We start from the raw sequence: 21,472 nt of genomic DNA, 5'->3' as shown, positions 1-21,472 counted from the left end.
ACTGTTTAAACATGCTTTCAGAGCGCCCCCTGCTGTTCATAACTTGCTCTTCTGTGGCTTTAATTTGATCATTCTCTATAAAACCAAGCAGAAATCCAGTTGTGTTTAATTCTGATGGTCCCTTCACGTCCTTTGAGTGAAATTCTGCTTCATAATTTTTATACTCAGGGACGAGAAACATGAAGCGTACACAAAAAGTCATATTAAACTGTTTTTTTACTTTATTTATTGCGGTTAGAATTGAGAACACAGATATAAAAACAAACAAGCGGACAGAGTGAGCACCTGAAGGGTCAGTGGTAAAGTGAGGACAGCTGCTCCTTCAGCTCTGACAGGACGGACAGAGACGATTGACCCTCAGCGTTCAGCAACGACTGGAAAAACGTGCTCCACATCCTGGTGTACATGTGGCTGCAGAGACACAAAAGTGTACATATAAAGTTAAGTTCAGCATGAAGTTCGGTCAAGTTTAACAGGGGAAACAAACCAGAGGCCGGAGAACTGTACCATGAAGCAGGTTTGACAAAACCAGGCTTTCTTCATGTAAGCTGACTAGACAAAACCTAAAACCCCAGTCAGCAAAAATGTGTATCATAAAGGTGCTATCAACTTACTTTGTTGAGTCAGGCTTTCTACAAAAACGGTGAACGTTCACATAAAAGAGGTGTTTAACATGTCATGTGACTCTTCTTCTGCAAAAAAATTGGACCAGTGGTGTGCTGCCTACTTCAATCAATAGGTTGTTTTGATGGAAACAATAAGAAATGTAAAAAAAAATTACGTTAAAAGTGCTAATCCTGGATTAATATACATACTTTACTGATCAGTGCAGCCCCTTATTTCTAACATGACAGCTGGTTATCAATCAATCTGTTTCTAAGTGTGTTCACATAAAGAGCTGGTGTTGGCACCAGATGATCAACCACAAACATGTGACAAGACGAACAAACTATAATCTAAACTATAGCCAATATGAGGAGTTTATAAAATATAAACACAGGTGTCCAGATATTCTGCTCCAGCCAAAACCACGATTAAAGCAGACTAAAGATTTCAGACTGTGTGAATGTGACTTAACGGGCTCATCATTATTACCGTCTCATATAAGGCATGATTGGAGTCACGTTGCAATTAAATAAATTGTTTAGGTGAAGGTTTCTAATTCAACATTTGTACTTTATGCGCCAGAAAACTGTAAAATGATATTGCAGGACTAATGTCTGTATGCGACTCACAGAAAATAAGAAATGATTCAGATGAAATGTATAAAAATGAAACTATAATATTTTCTCTGGGTTAAATAGTCTTGGGAGCAAGTGAAGAACAAATATTAAAAACATCCTTCAAGCCGATTGGGAGGTCTACTTCAAATCCTATAAAATCAAGAAGTACAAGGCTTTAGTGACTTATCAATCTGTGTTGTAAAGTTATATCGATATATAGAAGCCTATAGAACCATGTGGTGGATTTGAAATTTAAAAAAAAAAAAAAAAACAAACAAAAAAACTCTTGCCTTCCACAGAGACCCTCTCACAGTCCTATCTGCACACTGAACTCCATGGTTTCTTTGAGGACTGGTGATGGGATCGGTCAGTAGGCAGTGTTTTAGTACACACTGATCTGTTACCTGGAACATAATCTGCTCTAGAGGAGGTTAGAAGTTCATCATAAGGTGACGTACCCCAAAAGGTGAACCACCGTCATACTGCTGACAACCCAGAGCTTAACCTGAAGTTACCTCACTAACCTCAAAAACTGCTTCACAGCACATGCCTCAGATGTACCAAGTAAAATAAACCAGGTTGACCCAGCATGAGGTGTAAGTACCAGAATTCATCTCCACTGAACTGCTCAGCCGTCCAGCCGCATGCGTCTTTCACCGGGACCATCTTTCTGTTGGTCAGCAGGAGGTGGACAGTTTCGGCCACACCCACCAGGTCCACCTGGTAGACAGAGACAGAGTTAGCATCTACTGATCTCTGTGAAGGAGGCGGGATCTGTAGTGAGTAGACAGATGTGTACCAGCTGTGGAGGGGAGGTCGGTTCCAGGAGGCCCAGACTGATGTAGGTCTGAGCTGCGGGGAGCTGCTGGACTGACGTGACGTCCTGCTGGAGGTCCAGGTCTACAGAGGACGACCAGTCCACTGGAAGAACCCTGTCAGACATCGGGATACCTCTGCAGGAAATACGTGAAACCGTAAAGGAATCAGAATCAGAGTAAACCCTGCCTTCCCCCCCTCCCTTCCTGTGTGGTGTGAGGACGTACGTGTGACAGTAGGTGAGGAGGCTCGGATGCAGCGCTGCATGCAGCAGCCTGCAGGAGTGCAGCTGCGACACCAGCTGCAGCAGGCTGATGGCTTTATAACCGACCGACAGCTCGCTGGGATCACAATCTGTCAGCCCCTGACACACAAACACACAGTTATACTCAAGGTTTAGTTCTGGTTCACTGCAGATTTACATGTTACAGAGACAGACAGTGACTCACGGTGAACATGTGATCAGGTGGTGTCGTGTAGACAGTGATGCAGCCGTCTAGAAACAGGAAACAGCTGATGAGAGGAAGACTGTCTGCAGCTGATGAGTTCTTCTTCAGGCGAGTAAACTGATGAAAATCCCAGGGAACGGAGCAGCTGTCCACCTGCACACACAGTTACATTTCCACAGGGTTCATTCACAGTCTGGTCCCTACAGGATTAGTCAGCTGTGTTTAAATGTACAGTCCCACCTTTAAGAGGACATTGTTGTCATCTACGGCTCCCTTAAAGATGGAGAAGCTGCCTCCATCTACAACTCTGGAGTCGATGAAATACACCTCGCCCCCTAGTGGACACAGCATCAAAGTGTCATTAAAGGGTGTAAAGAGAGCTCAGGAATATTCACTGCTGTGAAGCTTCCGTATTTCTGTAACTCTGTATTTTACAGGTCCTGCATTTTCCAGCTTGCTCCCTGGAAAGTTTCCTCAGTCTGTTAAGATTTGATGATAATTAGAACTAAATGTCAGGACGCTTCCAACAGTCTCACAGAGTTTATTGCCAATTTTAGGGGAATAAAGTAAATAAACCAGCAACAGTTCCGTGTTGTTCTTGTTTTTAATCTGCTTTGCTATATTTATTTATTTTTCTTCATGATTTATTTTTATCATTTAAATCCTAACATTTCATGTCCAGATTCAACTCTGAAAATATTCTTCTCATTGTTTGTCACTTTACGGAATTCATTCAGATTTAGATTCAGAAAACTTTATTTGTCCCCATGGGACAATTAAAAAGGCATTTAAAGGGAATTTGCTGGCATTTCAACAAAGACTTTAAACAGTTGTTAGCTGTAGGTCTGCATGTATGAACAAACAATCCAGATGTAGTACCCAGTTGCACACAGTTGTGCTCCTCCACAGCAGGGAGGGGGCGGAGCTCTGAGTGCAGATCTGGAGAGGAAGTGACATCACTGAGGTCCAACAACCGTCGTCGAACATCCGGGTCGCAGGGATCAACGGCAGCTGCAGCTGGAACAGAAGAAACAAATCTGCAGCTCAGGAATGTTTTTATAAAACATCATGTTGGTGAAATCATCGCTACATATTCTGTTAAATAACTTTCTAATTTATTCCCTCAAGTTGTTTTTAAAACATTACAAAAATGAACTAATGTTTGAGTCAGGAAATCCTGTCTTTTCATGCTTGATTCATGCCTTCAATTTAAGTGAAACTCTTGACACATTACAGTTTTTAATTAATGAACTGTTTATTGGTTTGATTTTTTACTTTAATTTTAATTTTAAAAAATTAAAGTAAATAATTTTGACTATTTACTTTACGACTACTGACCTGGTGATGCAGTGTGATCCATCTCCTCCTGCTCCTCTGGGTTCTCCTCCAGTGGACTACAGGTTTCAGTCGACAGTCCTTCCTGTGAGGCAATTACACTGGTCTCCTGAATGGGACTCAGCTTCTTTCTGGTTTTGGAGTCTGGTTTCTGGGAGAAGGTCGGAGGACTTGTGTCATCGCTGGTCGCTCCCTGGTGATCTGACAGCAAGTTCACAACATGAACATATGAATGTTGACATTCGACTGTCCATCAACAAAAAGTTCAGATGAATCCGCTTCATCACACAGGATTCGCAAGAAATCTGCTTTTGGAAAAAAAAAAGGAAATAAGACAGATGAGTCATGTGATCTGATGATTTCCACCTGTTTCAGCAGAACTTCACTGAAAACAGCTTCAGTGCAAACATGAGTGTCAAGAGACAAAACTGAACTGAAACGAGTCTGCACTTCTGACATCAGATGTGTTGATTCAAATTTGATGCATCATATATATATATCTGTTTATGCCTGATAGGGCTGGTGTTTGATAATCTTTTTACTGAATCTGAAATCCCCTGACTCCCTTATAAAATCTCATATTTTTTTAAACTCAGGTTATAAATACCTTTAAGTGAAAGATTCAGATTGGAGATCAGCTGTTGGATGAAGAACAGTTTAAAAGTGTTATTTAATGAATCATTAATGAAGTCTAACTAATGAAACAACCTGAAAGCGACCCAAGCAGCAAGAGAGCATTAAATGGCTTCAAAAAAATTACCAAATGTCATCTGTGGAAAAAAAAATTAACAAAAATGTCCAGCAAAGATTGCAAAAAAATCTACTTTTCACCAAAATAAATACATAAAGGGAAAAACAGTGGGAAAATTGCATACAAATAAAACCTTTTTACATACATCCTGCAGTTCTTATGCATGTCTGTGCAACAACAAGAACTTGCTCACTTAAATATCTGCAATAAGCTGCTAAAAGCTGCAGGTAAACAATACCTTTTGGTTTTTCTGGATCAACATTCACCAGGAAAACAAAAAGTTTGATGGGTAGAACAAATAGGTGGACATGTTGACTGGTTTGCAAGTTGGCATCTTGGCTTCACCTTCCAGAACAGAACTGGCTCATGGACCAGATTCTCACCTGGCCGTCGAGGATGCTGGATCTTCAGACAGAGTCCTCTCTCACCAGGATGCAGGAAAACATCGTCTGGCAGCTCGTCTGTAGACGGTTCAGGGTTTCTGCTGGATGAGAGTCAGGTGATGAGTTCTGTTACAGCCAATGCAAACTGAGACACTGGTTGGTGCGTCGTGCTTATTACCCAGGAGGCCGTGCAGCAGCAGACTGGGACTCGTCGTATATGTGGAAGGAGGCAGCAGCCGGAGCTTCGCCCGAGTCACTGCTCTGAGAGGAGGCTCGATGAGGCAGCTGCAGGGAGACAGACAGAAAGTACGACAACACAAGTCATATGTGTCGCTTGTTTACAGTCGAGGTGACAACATTGTCTTCCATATTGATCAGCACTGATAATTATCACAACATAGATTTAGTACCATTCATAGGAAACCTTAAACGTGAATCCCAGCAGCAGCAGGAGTGTCAAATATCAGTGGTAGTAATTATCAGTAGCGCACCTCTGGTTGACTCCTCCTGAGCTCTAACAGTCTCTTCTTCTCCTCCAGCTCTTGACTCAACTTTTCCTCCTCCTCCGTCAGACGTTTCAGCTTTTCTGAAAGAAATAAACACTCATCCATCATCCAACTGGCACAAATCTGAACAGAAACTGATAACAGGTAGTCGTCTGTCCTGCAGACAGAACACCTTCTATGGTCAGTGAACAATATCCCACAGCCAGTGAACACCTCAGTAAATGTTCAGCACATAGAACATATTCTGACCATAGTGAACCTCTAAGTTAATGTCCTGCTGTCAGTAAACGGCTTGAATAAATGTCATGTGGTCAGTAAACACTTCTGTGAACAACCTGCAAACGGTAGATGTCCTACTGACACTGAACAGCTCAGTAAATATCAAGTGATATGTGGACCTTTCAGTAAATGTCCTGAGGTCAGTGAATGTGCCGCAATCCGTTTTTTTCCTGTGGTTTGTAAATGTCCTGCAGTCAGTGAACACACCCTCCATCTCCCTCTGTTTTCGCTGGTTGTATCTCTCGGCTCGCAGTTCCTCAAAGCTCAGCTCTTCTCCTCCTCTCATCAGTAGATCTTTACAGTATGCACTCTTCTTATTGGCACCGCCCTCTTCCTGAAGGCCCACCTCTGCACTCAGGTGTGCCTCACTCTGATAGGCCGACCTGCAGCCAAAAGGACAGAGAACAGTAGTTAGTTGTGCATTGAATAAACGTTCATAGTTTTAATTCATTGTTTTTGTTTCAAAAAGCGCTTTTCTTAATCACCAGTTATTTCATGTCATGGGGTCACCATCTTCTGTTGTGATTACTGATCATTTGAGCTCTTTATTTACTGATATTATGCCAAACACTTACTGTATGTAGGCAGAGGGTTCCGCCTGCAGCATCAGTCCCTCCATCATTGCTGCACCTAGATCTCAGACAGGAGCCGATCAATTACCACTGCAGTAATCAATAATCACTGTGTTAAACTCTCTTTGGGAAATTAACAAATGCACACCATACTTTAACGCTACAGACAAATGGCTGTGGCCTCAGATTGAAATCTTTTTGGTTTCTCAATAAAACAAAGCTGCATCAGTAAAAAATGTATTTAAAAAATGCAAATAATTTATTATTTCTCTTTTTTTATGTATTGTTATGCACATTTGAGGATCTTAAAACGTGCTTTCTTTGTTAGAAATGCCTTTTCACTCAATATTTGGGCTCTATTAATCTACAGATTATTCCTTGTGTGGCGTGTGTGAAGTTCAAAGTTTGAAAAGGTCAAAACACACAATAAAATCAGTTTGGTGCCACCCAGAAAAAGCTGAATGTAAGAAATATCTGCTGCTCTCAATTTTCAAAATAATTACAGATTACTTCTGTGGCAACTGACAAAGTGAGTCACAGTTTATGAATTCAGACACACTCAATGAGGATCATTTTATTGTGATATATTACAAAACTGTGATGACTAATGTGTCAAATGTAAACTTTGAACTTTTTAAAATTCCTGCTTTTCTCTTTGATTTCAGTGAAACTTATTGGTTCTATAGTTGTTTCCACAAACACGGGAAATTCAAGACTGCTGTGATTTACACCTAAAATCAATTAGTCAAATCTATCAATGGGAAAACAATTAGCAACAGCTTGTAGCTCCTGAACTCCTGAGGGTTTGGAGCTTTTCTTTGTTACACAGGACAGTAAACTGAACCTATTTGGCTAAAACAAGACATCTGACAATCGTGTATAGACAAAACGACCAACTGATTAACACGTAAGATTTCGGCAGCTTAACAACGGACAATTAAAATAATCCACGTCGCGCTGATGACATTTAATAGAGACAAATATACGTTTAGACTATTAGAAAATAAAGCCAACTGATCTGTATTTACAATCGAAACTTAAAGCTCATTACAACCGGGTAAGACTAATTGAAGGATTAGTCAGAGTTTAAAACCAGTTTGTATCGTAAAGTCTTCTTTCTTCTTGAGCCGGGATAAAGGCTGGATTATGTTGTTTCACGTAAGGTCTCAGACATTTCTATAATTTAAATACACCCTCGCTGAGAGCCAAGTTCACCTTAAAATACCAGTTATTGAACCGAGCTCTGGAAAGCCGTCAGTTAATGTTTCTAACGTCGTCGGTCAAACTCTTAAACATTAATGAAAGACGACAACAAAACTATGGAGTTGAAGAAATTCCCTTTCCCTTCATGAACACGCGATTAAAGCAAACAAACGCTTGTTTTCTTACCTGAATATTCAAAGAAAATCACCGATCAAATAAACATTCAAAACGAGCCGTTTTTAAACTCTGCCTCTGATTGGACGACTTGACGGAAGCGTTTATAAAGCGTTACTTGGGCCCTGTGTTACTGTTCGTACAGCGCCCCTGCTGGTCGGAGGATGAACTGCTCATTGCCGGTACTGCAGCTTACACACCATTGTAATGATTCTAAATGATTATATCCCATTCACTGACTGTAAACTGACATACAAACATGTATGAATATTTATCTTTAATTCACGTATTACTGATTTACACACTGAATACATCGTTTTATGACTGTGTGTTAGTTCTGGTAACAAATCTAATGCAACACGCACAAACTGAAGTATTAGTTATTTATATTCTTATTTTACTTACATTCCGAGTGGTGTCAAGTATTTAAATATTGACAGTGAATACATACACTAATATCTCTTATCGTTTTCTGTGTTCCTCTCCTAAAATACATCATAAATATTTATTGTGTGTGCTTTACTTTAGGATATTTTCTAAGATATGTTTATTAGATGTATCAGTGTGTATTTATAGCTAATTTAAGTAGTGGTACTAACAGGTTTAATATTAAAACTGGTGAGGGTTTGCAATAACAGAGCAGAAATAACCTAAAAGTAAATATGTGATTAAATGTTATATTTATATATCAAATATTTTCCCATGATTTTCAGAATTTTATTGTTGTTTTAATCTTACTCAAAAATTATATATGAAGTGAATGAGCTTAGTGACAGATATGTTTCTAACACACTCAGAGCAAAAAAACAAGTCACATAGCTTATTTTATATTACCTTTTTTCTCTTTAGTGAAGGAAGACTCAACAGCATGTGTACAATGGAAAAAAAACATGTTTATGCCAAGATTTATGTGTATTGTTTTTTAAAGAAATTGCTGATGTCTTACAAATTTTCTCTATTTTCTTAAATTACAGATAATATATATCAAAATCATAGGAAAAAGTATTAATTTATGTGTAAATCATACATATGTTACGAATGGTCATTCAGTCTTTTACAATTTCAGCAAAAGCTATTGTTATTGTACATATATTTGCCTTTATTTGAAAAGCAATTATTACAAAGGATGAAAAATTGGTGAATAGTATTTAAAAATGTATTTATTTGATTTTAACAGATTTTCCCCAGTTTGTTCAATTAACGATCATACCTATAAAATCACAGGAAAAAAGCAGACTGATGCAGTAAATAATATGTGTATCAATAATCTGTATTTTCACTTATGGTACTTTGTTCTATTACAGTGTGTGACCATAAAATCACACTGTTTTTAAAAGAGATATAACACAGAAACGAAGCGTTTTGCAGATTTTTACTGTTATTTTCACTGTTTTTGAATGTTCCAATATCCCACCGTTTTAATGTATTTTTTTCTGGCACCCTTGCTTCCAGATTGTCACCGTTTCTGGGGATTTAAAAAAAATTGTGCCATACAGCACAAAGGCTTGTTTAGATCATTGAAATAAAATGAATATTTTGAATACGTGACTCAATAAATAATAGTCTAATAGAAAATTACAAAGCGTTATTTGTTGTTTTTGTTCAACTCTGAACACAAAGTTTAAGAGCACAATAATATCGACGAGTTTTTTCCTGAAAATCAATTCCGTGTTTTGACAGACGGATCAGCTGAGCCGAGGTGAGGACACACCTGACCAACGTCAGAGTCGCGTCACTGAGACCGTGGGAGGGTGCTGGTTGGTCTTCCTGTCAGTGAGTAGGTGAGACACACCTGAGCAGCTGGACGGGGCGAGGAGCGGCTCAGAGTCCACAGCCTAAACTCTCCCATTTCTCCTCTTTCAAACTCGGACTGAAGTGACAGCGGAGCGTCAGGACGCCGTAAAGTGTTTCCTCGCACCTGAAAATGCCTTCATCCTCCTCTTCCTCCCTCCTGTGGCCTCTCCTCCTCTTCCTCCTGCTCCTCCAGCTGCGGCCCGGCGGGGCGGCGGAGGACTGTGGCGCCTCTTTCCGCTCCGGTCAGGACGACTTTGTGCTGGACGCCGAGGACGCGGTGAAGGAGGGAGCGGCTCCTCTGGCCACCGCGCATGTGCAGTCTCCGGAGGAGTGTCGGAGCGCGTGCTGCTCGAACCTGCGCTGCAATCTCGCGCTGCTCGAACCGGGCTCCGAGGACAACCGCACGTGCGTCCTGTTCAGCTGCGTGCACAGGAACCGGTTCGTGTGCAGGTTCGTGAACCAGGTCGGATACCAGAGCTACATCCGGGAAACCGTGTTCGAGAAATACCTGGCGGGTCCAGGTGAGTCTGATTGGATCAATATGGCCGATCAGTCAATCAATGACGCACATTAGTTACCAGATGAGTCAATACCTGTTAACAGTCTTACTAGATCAGCAGGCTATCAGTCAATGGGCTAAAGATAATGAGATCAATACTACTATTATTATTATTGAATCAATAGCCAATCCCTCAATCGATTCAAAATCATGAGATCAGTAAGTTACAAACGCTGTGTAAAAGAAAAACAAACATTTGTATGTGCCAGAAACAAAGGATACTGTCATGTACAAAAACTATAAAAAACAAAAAATGACAGTCATAATATATAATAAATTAAAATGTCAAAGAAGAAATTGTTATTTGTACAGTTTTTTGTTAATGTGGATGTTATGAGCATTTTTTCACCTGTTTCTTTGTTTCTTTTAGCAGTCAACATGTAAATTAATACGTTCTTTTCAGTGATTTTACCTGAGCTCGTCTGTAATTTAACAAATGTAAAGAATATATGTATTAATTTTCAAGTAGCAAATATCTGTAACAATATTTTTGAGGACTAAAATATAGCAAAAAAGATGTGGATTTTTAAAATATTTAATATGTAAATTACTGTGATTTTACAAATAATTATCTGTAATTTAAGAAAACGGGAAAAATCTGTAAATATATATCTAAATAACAAACAAATTATTATTATCATTATTATTATTATTATTATTGTTATTGTTATTATTATTATTTTGACTGTCACGGGTATTGCAGTGCAGGAACCAGGTGAGCACAGTACATTTAAAAGCTGTGATAAACACGATACAAAACATCTATTGGAACTACAATTTAAATTGTTTTAATCATCCACTTTGATCCTTGATTTCTGTAAAAAAAAAAATAAAAATAAAATCCAAAGCAGTTAAATATATGCTTACTTAAAATACATGCAAATACAAAAATATGATGGTGATTTTTTTGTTTTACACAGTCACAAATATTGTCATGAAATATTTGTGTAAAAATCTTTTTTGTGTTTCAGAAGGTGTGACTGCATTAGGCAGACACAAACAAATACAAATAATGTTTTTTGTTGTTGTTGTTGATTGTTTACAAGAAAAACTAACAAAACTAAATTCTACCAAAATGACCCAAAAGTTCTTATTTTAATGAAACCAATCAATTTTAAGCGTTTAATGGCTTTTTCAAGGATTTGTTTAGTAATATGACTGTGAATGTACTAAGAGAAATTGCACTTCAAGACCTAAGAGTGATGCAGTATTTCACAAATGTATGGGTTGTCTGAAAACTTTTTTCCACCACTCTGTAAATGACGTTCTCCACGGCCCTATAGGTCTCTGGAAATATCCTGTAACTGACAGAAAGCAGATTTGAAGGAAACCTTTGTAAGATTTACTGCAAAATACAATGTGGCTGAATTATCAATATTAAAGGTATAAATAAAGAAAACTACAAAAAAAACAACAAAAAACATTAAAATTGACATGAGAACAGGCTGACAAGACAAATACACTGTCAAAAAATGTGTAATATTACAGAGTTTTTTGATGTCTAATGTAAAATAATCTTCAAACCTTTAACTCTGAATAACTGAAATAATTTCTCCTCTGGGATAAGTAAAGTTTTTTTTCTGATTCTGAATCACCATGAGCTGCAAAGAAAATTTTAATTTTCTAAAATAAAAAGACTGGTTTGTGATTTTGAAACCAGAGAAGACATTTCAGAACCTGCCCGAATTTCTCTGTTTCCCTCAGCATCACACACAGCTATTTACACTCTGGAAATGAGACTGGCAGTTTTGAGTAAAGGCCTACATTTGATCGAATCGCATGTTTTGTTCTCCTCTTACCTGTTTGGGTCCTTCTTTATTAATATTATGTTTGTTTGGAACAAATGGCCAAAAGGTTCTGGGATAGATGGCAACTTTCAAGAGTTTTTACTTTATAACTGTCTGTACATCCATAATGAACTGCAAACAGGAGCTGCTGATTAATAATGTTGCTGCTTTTAATGAGTCGGTTCGACTCAGTGTGAACATTACCAGGCTAAAAATGGGCTCAGCTTGTATCCTACAGCTCTGAATCCACAGCCGAGCTCATGGGATTTGTTCATTCAATCCAGAGCATTTGAGTTGTTTGGACCTTTTGTTCTGAATCTGTTAGATGTGCATGAATAACACTGTCTTAATAACTAACTTAATAACTGTGTGTCCTCAGGTAAGCAGGCTCCGCCCATCGCCATCGCAGGCCGTGATGTCGTCACTCAGCCCGGCGAGACGGTGACGCTCAACGGCATTGAGAGTCTGGCGCTGAACGACGCCCGCATCACCGACTACAGCTGGAGTCTGCAGAGCGGAGACAGCGGCGTCAAGATGGAGGTAAAGGCTGCTGCTACAGGGGGCGGGGCTTAACGCAGGTAGAGGTGACCAATGGGATAAACGTCTACTGTGACTCCAACAACTTCAATGAACTTGTCTTATTACGTTACATATAATGAACTTGCATGCAGCCCACCAAACTCCATTCACTAATCTTTCAAGTTTTCGTCAGTGTTGCTTTTCCACAAAAGCAGTCACCGGAAGTTAGAACTTGGCATGTTACATAAGCACAGGTGTGTGTGCAGGTAAATTCAGCCTCTATGTGATACTTTCCAAAGCTCACATTTTAATTTGAATGCATCTCTCCCCTTTTGCAGCCGTCAGAACTAGTTACTGAGAGTCACAGATTTAACTCTTAAATGTTGTTATTTTTGAATGGGATTCTGCAGAAGACGGATCTACCTGACCAGGTGAAGCTCTCCAACCTGCAGCCGGGCTATTACGTCTTCCAGCTGACAGTCACCGACTCCAACGGCCAGTCAGACAACACTAACGTTAAGGTCCTCGTCCTCAGCCCGGAGATGTCCAGCTGTGAGTGCTCATGGGAAATGTAGTCCCCTGTAGCTTCTGACTCAGAATCAGATCAGCAGTGAGCTGCTTGTCCAAAAGTATGACAATAACAAAGAGACAAATTGTATTTGTTGTTTTTGCCCCCGAATCTGACTTTATTGATCAGCTAAACTCTGCTGTATCGATAATTTATTGATGTTCGAGCTGCTTTATTAACAATTTAAGTATTTAACTGAGTTATTAACAGCTAATAATCATTTAGCTGATTTATTAACACTTTATTGATCAATTAACTATTTTATTAACAGTTTATCAGTTAACTGCTGTTCATTTAGATGATTTATTGATGAATTGACTACTTTATCATCAGTTCATTGATATATTTACAGCTTTATGAGTACTTGATGGTTCTTTTAACTGCTTTATTAACAGTGTATTGATCAATTAACTGAATAATTACCTGTGTATTGATACATTAGCTGCGTTATTAAGCCTTTATTGATCTAGTTGTCATTTAATTAACATTTTATTGATAAATGAACTGCTTTGTTAACTGTTCATTGCTCAGTTAGTCAATTAATTAAGAGTTTATTGATCAATGAACTGCTTTGTCATTGGTTCATTGACCAGCTAACTGCTCTATTAGCAATTTATGGATCAGTTAGCTGGTTTAATGGCATTTTATTGATCAGTTAATTGATTTATTAACACTTCTGATAAGTAAATTCCTTCGTTAACGGTTTATTGATCAGGTAAACATAATCAGCTGATCTGTTGTGTTGATGTGTTCTCACGCTGATGGTCCACACCTCCCCTCAGACTGGTCGGACTGGAATACCTGACACATACATTCACACGTGAGCAGCAGAAACTAAACCTGCTCTGCGAGGTTTTTACTTTGTCGCCTTGACTTTTTTTGTCGGCGTTTTCCCGCAGATTTCAGCTGAGACGCGTCACACGACTGATCAATGAATAACATGAACCAGTGGTTTATGGTAGCGAGTCGGAGCTGATCTGAGTGCAGCTGCAGTTTCAGGTTGCAAAACTGTTGCGCAACATGCAGCCGAACGTCAGATAGTGTAGTTACTGCATGTCGCCATGGTTACCAGTGTGCTAAGACAAAGGCACTCCCTGTAATGTAACACACAAACACACACGCCCTGCTGTGGGTTAATGTTTATGTTCAGCATAGAGAGCGATGTCTTGACACCGTGTCCCGTGTTTCAGCGATGTAACCGACCCTGTCCTCTGTCTCAGTGTTCTGTTGGGCTCCCATGAAGGTCGGACCGTGTCGAGCAGCGTTTCCCCGCTGGAGGTACGACGCTGCAACAGGCAGCTGTGAGCAGTTTGTGTTCGGAGGCTGCAAACCCAACAAAAACAATTATCTGTCCGAATCGGAGTGTGTGTCTGCCTGCAGAGGAGTCACAGGTACACACAGTATACAAAATACACATACTACATACAGTACACGCACAGTATACACACACACAGTACATATACATAACAGTCAAGCTCGAAATTATTCATATCCCTCGCAAATTTTAACTTAAAGTTATTTTAAAATTAGGGCTGGGCCTTTAACGCGCTAATTTCGATTAATTAATTACCGAGGAAAATAACGCGTCAACCGTACTTGCACCCTCCTCAGTTCCCTCATTTCTGGCACACCGGTAACTCTGATGAACACTCCAGCCCAGTAGGTGGCGGTAATGAACCTAAAGTCTGTTTGTAGCCATGAAGAAGAAGCACAGGAAGCACTGAGTGAAGTCAGGCACTGGTGAAGAGTGAAGGAAGATGAGCTTGTTTGGCAGAAAGTTTTCTTTTAAAAATCTTCCCGATGGCAGCTTGGATAAAAGCCTGGTTGTGTGCAAATTGTACAACAAAGAGTTTTCTGATCACTGCGTCACTTCAAGCCGACGGTATCACCTCAATGTAAAACACGTTGCTGTTAGCACCAGAGCTAACGTTAGCTACGAGTCATGCTAACGGATAACGGTGTAGCCATCCCATAATAGACCACTTTTCTAGACAGTGCTTGAGTTTACAGAAAGTCTTAAAATGTTGAATAAAATCGCTATAATTGCACTTAGATTTGCAGTAATCTGTGAATGTAGCAGACAGATGAAAAATGCAAATAAATAGAAATGAAACATTTTTGTGGTTAAGTTTTTACTCCGTGGAGGCTCTGCCTCCTTGGAGGAGGAATAACCTAAACAACAAAAATATCTCTTTTAATAACTTAATTATGAACTTTCTGTTTATGAAAAAATTACATAAATCAAAATTGATATTCCTATAAAAAGAATCATCAAAATTACACCATTTATCAGACCCAGAAAAGATGAAAACAGAATGAATCTGGATTTTCAACTTTCTGAAGCTCCTTGAACTACTTATGCTGATTTTATGTGCCATACAGTGGAAAAAACAACTAAATTCAGGCTTTAAGTCATCAAAATCACTTTTTTCTATATGTCCCATTTTCCTTTTTTTAAATAAATTTTAAATTATAAACATGTATATGTCTATTCATTGATTCAACTGTCAACCACAATTTTATTTGAATTGAAAAACCTAATACACAAAGTAATCACACGAAATGTACAGACACAAAGGACACACACACACATGACACATACACACAGTATGTGCACAAAGGACACACAGTAAATACATCAGCTTTAACCTGTTGTAATGCTGCTGCATGTTTGTGTTTGTTTGTCCACAGTGGCGGCAGAAAGGAGCGTCACTCCGCCCGCTAAAGGTCAGTCCCACAATGCACCTCCTCACCTCAGTTCCACAGCCCCTATGTTCTAGATAAATAAGCGTGCGTTTGTGTGCATCCAGAGGCGTGTGGTTCGACATGTCGTCCTGATCAGCTGGTCTGTGGCAACGGCTGCTGTGTGGACAGACGTCTGGAGTGTGACGGCGTGGCGCACTGCAGCGACGGATCGGACGAGGATCACTGCAGCAAATGTAACACACACACACACGCACGCACACGGACAGACATACAAGACCAAACACACACCTCCTGAGTAAAACTGATCCTCCTCCTCCTCAGTGAATCAGACCTTCACCCGCCTGCTGGACATCGATGTGAACCAAAGGAGAGGTCAGTGTTTGTTGATCCCTTTTCTCCTCTCTGTGCATGAATGCATAAAGTTTTTCTGACCAAAATAAGTCCTGCTAGCACTGGAAGCTAACAGGCTGCATGCTTATAATGACTGTCCCCTCCCACCTGCTCAGCTGTGTGCACCGAGCCGCCCAGCACTGGTCCGTGTCGGGCGAGTTTCACCCGCTGGTACTACAATCCTCTGTACAAGGAGTGCTACACTTTCACCTACGGCGGCTGTGACGGCAACGAGAACAACTTCGAAGAAAGTCAAAAGTGCAGCCAGACCTGCGAAGGAGTGACTGGTACACAATACACACACCTAATACTGTACACTTTGATACCTTTATAGCACAAAATAATTCCAATTAACACCATGTAGTACACTTTAATATTAAATAATGGCCCTCATTACCACATCGTAACCTTTAATACATGTAGTACCATTTAATACTATACCTTTATTACCATGTAGCATCATTAACCATTACCATTTAATGCCGTATATTACCTTTAAATACCACACATGACTATTTATTACTATGTAATACCCTTTAATACCATGTAGTACTCTTTAATACATGTAGTACATTTTATATCACTGCATTATACCCTTTAATACCATGTAGTACTCTTTAATACATGTAGTACATTTTATATCACTGCATTATACCCTTTAATACCATGAAGTACCCTTTAATACCACATACTACCCATTAATACATGTAGTACCTTTTAACATTATGTAATACTTAAATACTACTGCATAATTTAATGAAATCGAGCACCATTATTACCATGTAATACCATTTAATGACATATTTTACCTTTAAATACCAGACATGACCCTTTATTACTACATAATATGCTTTATTACCATGTAGCCTTTAATGCCATGTACTATACTTGAATGCTATATATTACCTTTAAATACAATAAAGTACCATTTATTACCATTACCTTTAATGCCATGTTTTTCTTTATTTTTTAATAGTGTAGTATTATTGTCACATACTATCATTTTGTACAACGTGGTACTAGTTATTTCCATGATACCCCTTAATGCTGTGTAGGATAATCTAGTACCATGTAGTACCTTTAATAGATTGTAGTGCCTTTCAATACCACACAGTATCTGTAATGCCAAGTGTACCCTTTAATTGCATTTATTGCCATTTCATACCATGTAGCACCCTTTAATGCCACATAGTACCTTTAAATACCACATAGTATCAGTGACATATAGTTCCAGTTGGTGTTTTTTGATTGTGACCAGTTTAGTTGGGAAAATTGTGTTCACTTTACACTTCTATGTGTCCGTGTGTGTGTGTCTGCAGAGAAACATGTGTTTTCCAGAGGGCTGTTTGAGCGTTTTGAGAAGGAAGAAGAGAATGACTCAGGTCAGAAGTTTTGCCAAACCTCTCAAACACTTAAATACTTAACGAGTTATTACCTGTAAGAATCACAGAATTACTCTCCTCCAGTAGTACCGTCAGCAGTGTATTTTGCAGCAGTATTGCAGTATTATAGTATAGTTGATCCTCAGTTATGTTAAAGTGTGACAGCTGACAGTAAGTGACGTCACTGTCTCCTCCTCAGGCTCCGTGGCGCTGGCCGTGGTTCTGTCGGTGGCCATCTTGGCTCTGTTGGCCATCTTGACCTACTGCTTCCTGAAGGCCCGCAGGAAACGCACCCATAGGCCCGTGGCCACAGGCCCCGCCCAAGTGACGCTGTCGGATCCGGATTCACCCGTATACAACAGCACCACCAAACCTGTGTGATGTCAGCGCCACGCCGGTGTGACGTCACCGCTGTGGTTACCATGGAGATCTGCCACCAGCTGCTGCCTGACATGTTGTTTTTATTCTCATCCGGTTTCATTTCTTCTATTTTTTAATGTCACTTTCCTTTAAATGTCCCACAGTTTCTTTGCTGTTTGTGTTTACTTCTGTTCTCCTTCTGATTCCTGATGTTTTCCCGTTTCTAAGTTGTTTTCAGTCAGAATGTTGCTACCTTTTTGTCTGTATGAGAGGATTTTATTGACTATTTACAGTTTTTGGGGAAACTGTTCAAGCAAACAAACTATGTTGGATTTTATTTATGATTTACAAATGATTGAAGGTAGCAGGTTAGCTGTGCTAGCGTCAGAGCGCTGTTTCAGGTGAATCATGTAGGTTCTTGACTTCTCATTCCAGTCCGACAGTGGCTGTTTGTGTTCTCTTAGGTTGTGCAGCAGCTTTTTTATTGATCGTATTAGTATCAGTCAGTGCTGGACTGGATTTTATTGATCAATTTTTAACAGACAGCTATTCGTTGGGTTTCTGAAGATCTGCCCTGTTTGAATATACAGTGTGTGATATCAATTTTTGTTTGATATATTTATGAATTCTGTGTTTTTGGGTCTCAGGTTGAGTTGTTTTAATGCAAGTATGAAGTTAAGTGTGTTTCAATTATCTCAGGTTTTTAATATATGCAGTCGTGTTTTTAATAAAGTCATACGGAATCAAACATGAAATCTGTTTTGAGCTGTTGCTGCAAACATGGTGACTTTTATTATTTTCATTTGAGCTGATATATATATTGAAGTTTTAGCTCCAATGTGCTGCTGCTGGTGGGTGGATCTGTTAAGATGCAATAAATTAATGTCATCTTGAAATATAAAGTAAAAATAATGTGAAATGGAGTTTAATGAGGAATAGAGTATAGATACTGTAGTTTTACAATTCCACTTCTCTGCAGCGCCCCCTGGTGTACAGGTATGTGAACACCAACATACACAGTTTGTCTCCATGTGAAAGAAGCAACTTCTTAACCCAAACTAAAGTCTGTATCATACAAATGCAGTTCTTTAATTATTGGCAACTTGCAGACAATAAATGTTTGAAATTAGAAGGTTTTTTTAATTTAATTTTATTGTTTTCCCAAGTGAAAGCATCAGGTGGATATTAAAGGATGTTAAAAGACTTCATAACCAAAATGTAATCTACTATAACAGCAACATGAAGATCTCCTGTAGTTTCAGGTATTAGTCAGGAGGCTGTAATACTTTAAGGTGAAGTAATCTGGATTTTAATGGAGAAATGTTGAATGTAGATGTAAAAATCTGGAAAAATTGCTTCAGAAAGAAAATATTTGGTTATTTTACTTTTAATAAATGTATTGAGGTAAAGACACATTTATAGGTGTCTAATGTTTTGGCTGGATGAGGTGATTGACTGTATGGTTTGAATTTAGTGTCTGTATCAGTCTGAGTTTATGTAAAGTTGATAAGTTTTACCATTTTTATTTCTTCAAAAATAATATGCAAACCTTTTCATTATTGTGTTTAAATTTCCTCTTAAACAGATCAATGCACCACTTTTCTATTATACTACATTTTATAACTCAGAGGTGAAAACATGTTTTAGACATTTTAACATAAAAAATCCCAGACTGAAATGTTTGCAGAAACCTTTATTTTGAAATGAGACGGCACCTGAAGAGCCAACAGCAGTAAAGCTCTGGTGATAAAGGCTTCCTGCTGTTGGTGCTCAGAGGTTTTCTGTTCATCTCTTTGTCCTCCGACAGGCTGAGACTCGCCTTCTGTCTGATGACCTCATGTTTAACTGGTTCTCTGTTGTGTAACTGACTGTTTACTGACTCTGCTGCACTCAGACACTTCAGCATCACCAACGTCGACAGACTTTTATTCTGTTGCACAAACTGTTTTGATTTCATTTTTATTTGTCTTTCCTTGGGCTGCACAGTGGCGTAGTGGTTAGCACTTTCGCCTTGCAGTGAGAAGATCCCTGGTTCGCCTCCCGGCTTTCCCGGGATCTTTCTGCATGGAGTTTGCATGTTCTCCCTGTGCATGCGTGGGTTCTCTCCGGGTACTCCGGCTTCCTCCCACAGTCCAAAAATGCTGAGGTTAATTGATTACTCTAAATTGCCCGTAGGTGTGAATGTGAGAGTGATTGTTTGTCTATATATGTAGCCCTGCGACAGACTGGCGACCTGTCTAGGGTGTCCCCTGCCTTCACCCGAGTCAGCTGGGATAGGCTCCAGCCCCCCCCGCGACCCTAGTGAGGAATAAGCGGTGTATAGATAATGGATGGATGGATGGATGTCTTTCCTTGACATCTTACTGATTTCTGGTTCAGGGTGAAGTCAGAAATGTTGAGTTCGTTTGTGTCCAGCAGGAGGAGACAGAGATGGGCCTCTCTAAAGGATATTCAAAAATATTCAAATAAATGGATGTAATAAGGAGCCTGCTGTGCCGTGGATTCCTCATTTTAATATTATAATCACAAACAAACAAGGGGGTGTTTGCATTTGATAGCATGCAGATATACCAAAGCAGAAAAAAGAACACTTTAAATCAAAAACAATGGGAACATCCACATTACAACAACAAAAAGAAACACATATAAAAATGTCAAAAATTCTACTGCACAATTTTGTATACAGGGCTGCAGGACTTTTACTCTGTGGTGTTTCTGTTTTAGTTGTGGAGCTCTGCTGCCCCCTGCTGGCCAAATTCTCTGTGACGCAATTTAATTAGAATTTTGTCCATTTAAACAAACAACCTTGTTTGTTTTCCTGAGAACAGAGCTGTTCAGTGTTCTCACAGAATGATCATCAGTAATATGTGGAAATATCTGTGAGTGAAAACAACAAAGGACAGAAACATTTATGAACCCTATTTACTTTAAAAGTTTCAATGATTTTTCAAAGTTGTTTCAGTCTGATTTGACAGAAAAATGTGTCATTTATTAGTTTCAGAAATAGATTGGTTTAAGAAATTTAATGACTAAATAAAAACTGCTCGATTACAGTTCTTCTCAGTCGCTTTGGTACATTTCTCGAACTATCTTCGACATATGCAAAACAGGAAGTGCATTTCTCAAAACAATTCATACAAATAGCAGAACACCATGGATTACCTGCAAAAGCCAGTCTCTTGCTCAAAATTCTTAATTCATCTCTCAAAGTAAATGTCTGTGTCAATGAACATGTCAGTGCCATCAGAATGACAAGTCCTGGTGTCATTGTGTGGATAAGACAGTTAAATTGCTTCATCATGTTGTCATTATAACAGTGTTCTCTGGAGGGATGTTCTGATGGAAACTATGGCTGAAGTTTTGATGACAATTATTGTAAATTGTAAGTTACACCTTAGTGTATGTGGGAGATTGATTGCAAGAGACTGGACTATTCAACAAAGACCCATGATAATACATTTTGATCAGCATGACATAAGCAACTGATAATGTAGGAAACAGCAGAGAATTGTACAGAATCATTTGCATGGATGCACCAAAGCATTTGCAACTTGTTCAAAGAAATGAGAAACTACTTTTTTGATGTGCACAAGTGACACAATGACGTGAAAACTAAACAAGCAGTTTTGATAATTTCAATTGTGATCTGAGAGAAGCTACAGCTGATCTGCTACATGCAATAAAGCCAACTCAAAGAAAGACCCACTCTGACCCAC

At 39.1% G+C, this 21,472-nt stretch overlaps 2 protein-coding genes across 4 annotated transcripts; one reads left to right on the top strand and one right to left on the bottom strand.

The window, feature by feature from the left end:
• Window positions 1–198: 198 nt before the first annotated feature.
• On the bottom strand, window positions 199–9,538 carry bub1ba (BUB1 mitotic checkpoint serine/threonine kinase Ba). Of its 3 annotated transcripts, none has more exons than XM_035957728.2 (14): window positions 9,403–9,538; window positions 6,318–6,372; window positions 5,950–6,125; window positions 5,449–5,543; window positions 5,136–5,242; window positions 4,958–5,058; window positions 3,827–4,024; window positions 3,368–3,505; window positions 2,729–2,823; window positions 2,489–2,641; window positions 2,267–2,403; window positions 2,023–2,176; window positions 1,828–1,943; window positions 199–411 (listed from the first exon to the last, which is right to left on the bottom strand). In XM_035957728.2, exons 2-14 carry the CDS (start codon window positions 6,362–6,364, stop codon window positions 294–296), a joined length of 1,635 nt encoding a protein of 544 aa, XP_035813621.2. In that variant the 5' UTR covers window positions 6,365–6,372; window positions 9,403–9,538; the 3' UTR covers window positions 199–293. The 3 variants fall into 3 exon arrangements, with proteins under 3 accessions (XP_035813621.2, XP_023147169.2, XP_023147171.2); XM_023291401.3 differs by lacking the exon at window positions 9,403–9,538 and adding an exon at window positions 7,704–9,346; XM_023291403.2 differs by lacking the exon at window positions 9,403–9,538 and adding an exon at window positions 7,704–9,134 and having other exon boundaries at window positions 6,318–6,404.
• A 77-nt stretch (window positions 9,539–9,615) lies between these two features.
• Window positions 9,616–18,511, top strand: LOC111582617 (kunitz-type protease inhibitor 1-like). The gene is made up of 10 exons (XM_023291397.3): window positions 9,616–10,006; window positions 12,211–12,371; window positions 12,761–12,902; window positions 14,139–14,309; window positions 15,610–15,645; window positions 15,729–15,857; window positions 15,946–15,996; window positions 16,131–16,301; window positions 17,334–17,396; window positions 17,596–18,511. The coding sequence occupies exons 1-10, from the start codon at window positions 9,616–9,618 to the stop codon at window positions 17,775–17,777; spliced, it is 1,497 nt and encodes a 498-aa protein (XP_023147165.2). The 3' UTR covers window positions 17,778–18,511.
• Window positions 18,512–21,472: the final 2,961 nt, after the last annotated feature.

Source organism: Amphiprion ocellaris, chromosome 12, assembly GCF_022539595.1.
Source record: "Amphiprion ocellaris isolate individual 3 ecotype Okinawa chromosome 12, ASM2253959v1, whole genome shotgun sequence".
In the NCBI taxonomy this organism is placed as follows: domain Eukaryota; kingdom Metazoa; phylum Chordata; class Actinopteri; family Pomacentridae; genus Amphiprion; species Amphiprion ocellaris.
Note: the sequence above shows the minus strand (reverse complement) of the source record. Positions and strands in the feature narration are given on the sequence as shown.

Bases quoted from the DNA above. Each gene is read 5' to 3' on its own strand.
- bub1ba (XM_035957728.2), bottom strand. From the start codon at position 6,364: ATGATGGAGGGACTGATGCTGCAGGCGGAACCCTCTGCCTACATACA. The intron at 6,126-6,317 runs GTAAGTGTTTGG...TTTTGGCTGCAG, and splicing joins GAACCCTCTGCCTACATACA to GTCGGCCTATCAGAGTGAGG. The intron at 2,824-3,367 runs GTACTACATCTG...TGTGTCCACTAG, and splicing joins GCACAACTGTGTGCAACTGG to GGGGCGAGGTGTATTTCATC.
- LOC111582617 (XM_023291397.3), top strand. From the start codon at position 9,616: ATGCCTTCATCCTCCTCTTCCTCCCTCCTGTGGCCTCTCCTCCTCTTC. The intron at 15,646-15,728 runs GTCAGTCCCACA...GTGTGCATCCAG, and splicing joins CGTCACTCCGCCCGCTAAAG to AGGCGTGTGGTTCGACATGT. The intron at 17,397-17,595 runs GTCAGAAGTTTT...TCTCCTCCTCAG, and splicing joins GGAAGAAGAGAATGACTCAG to GCTCCGTGGCGCTGGCCGTG.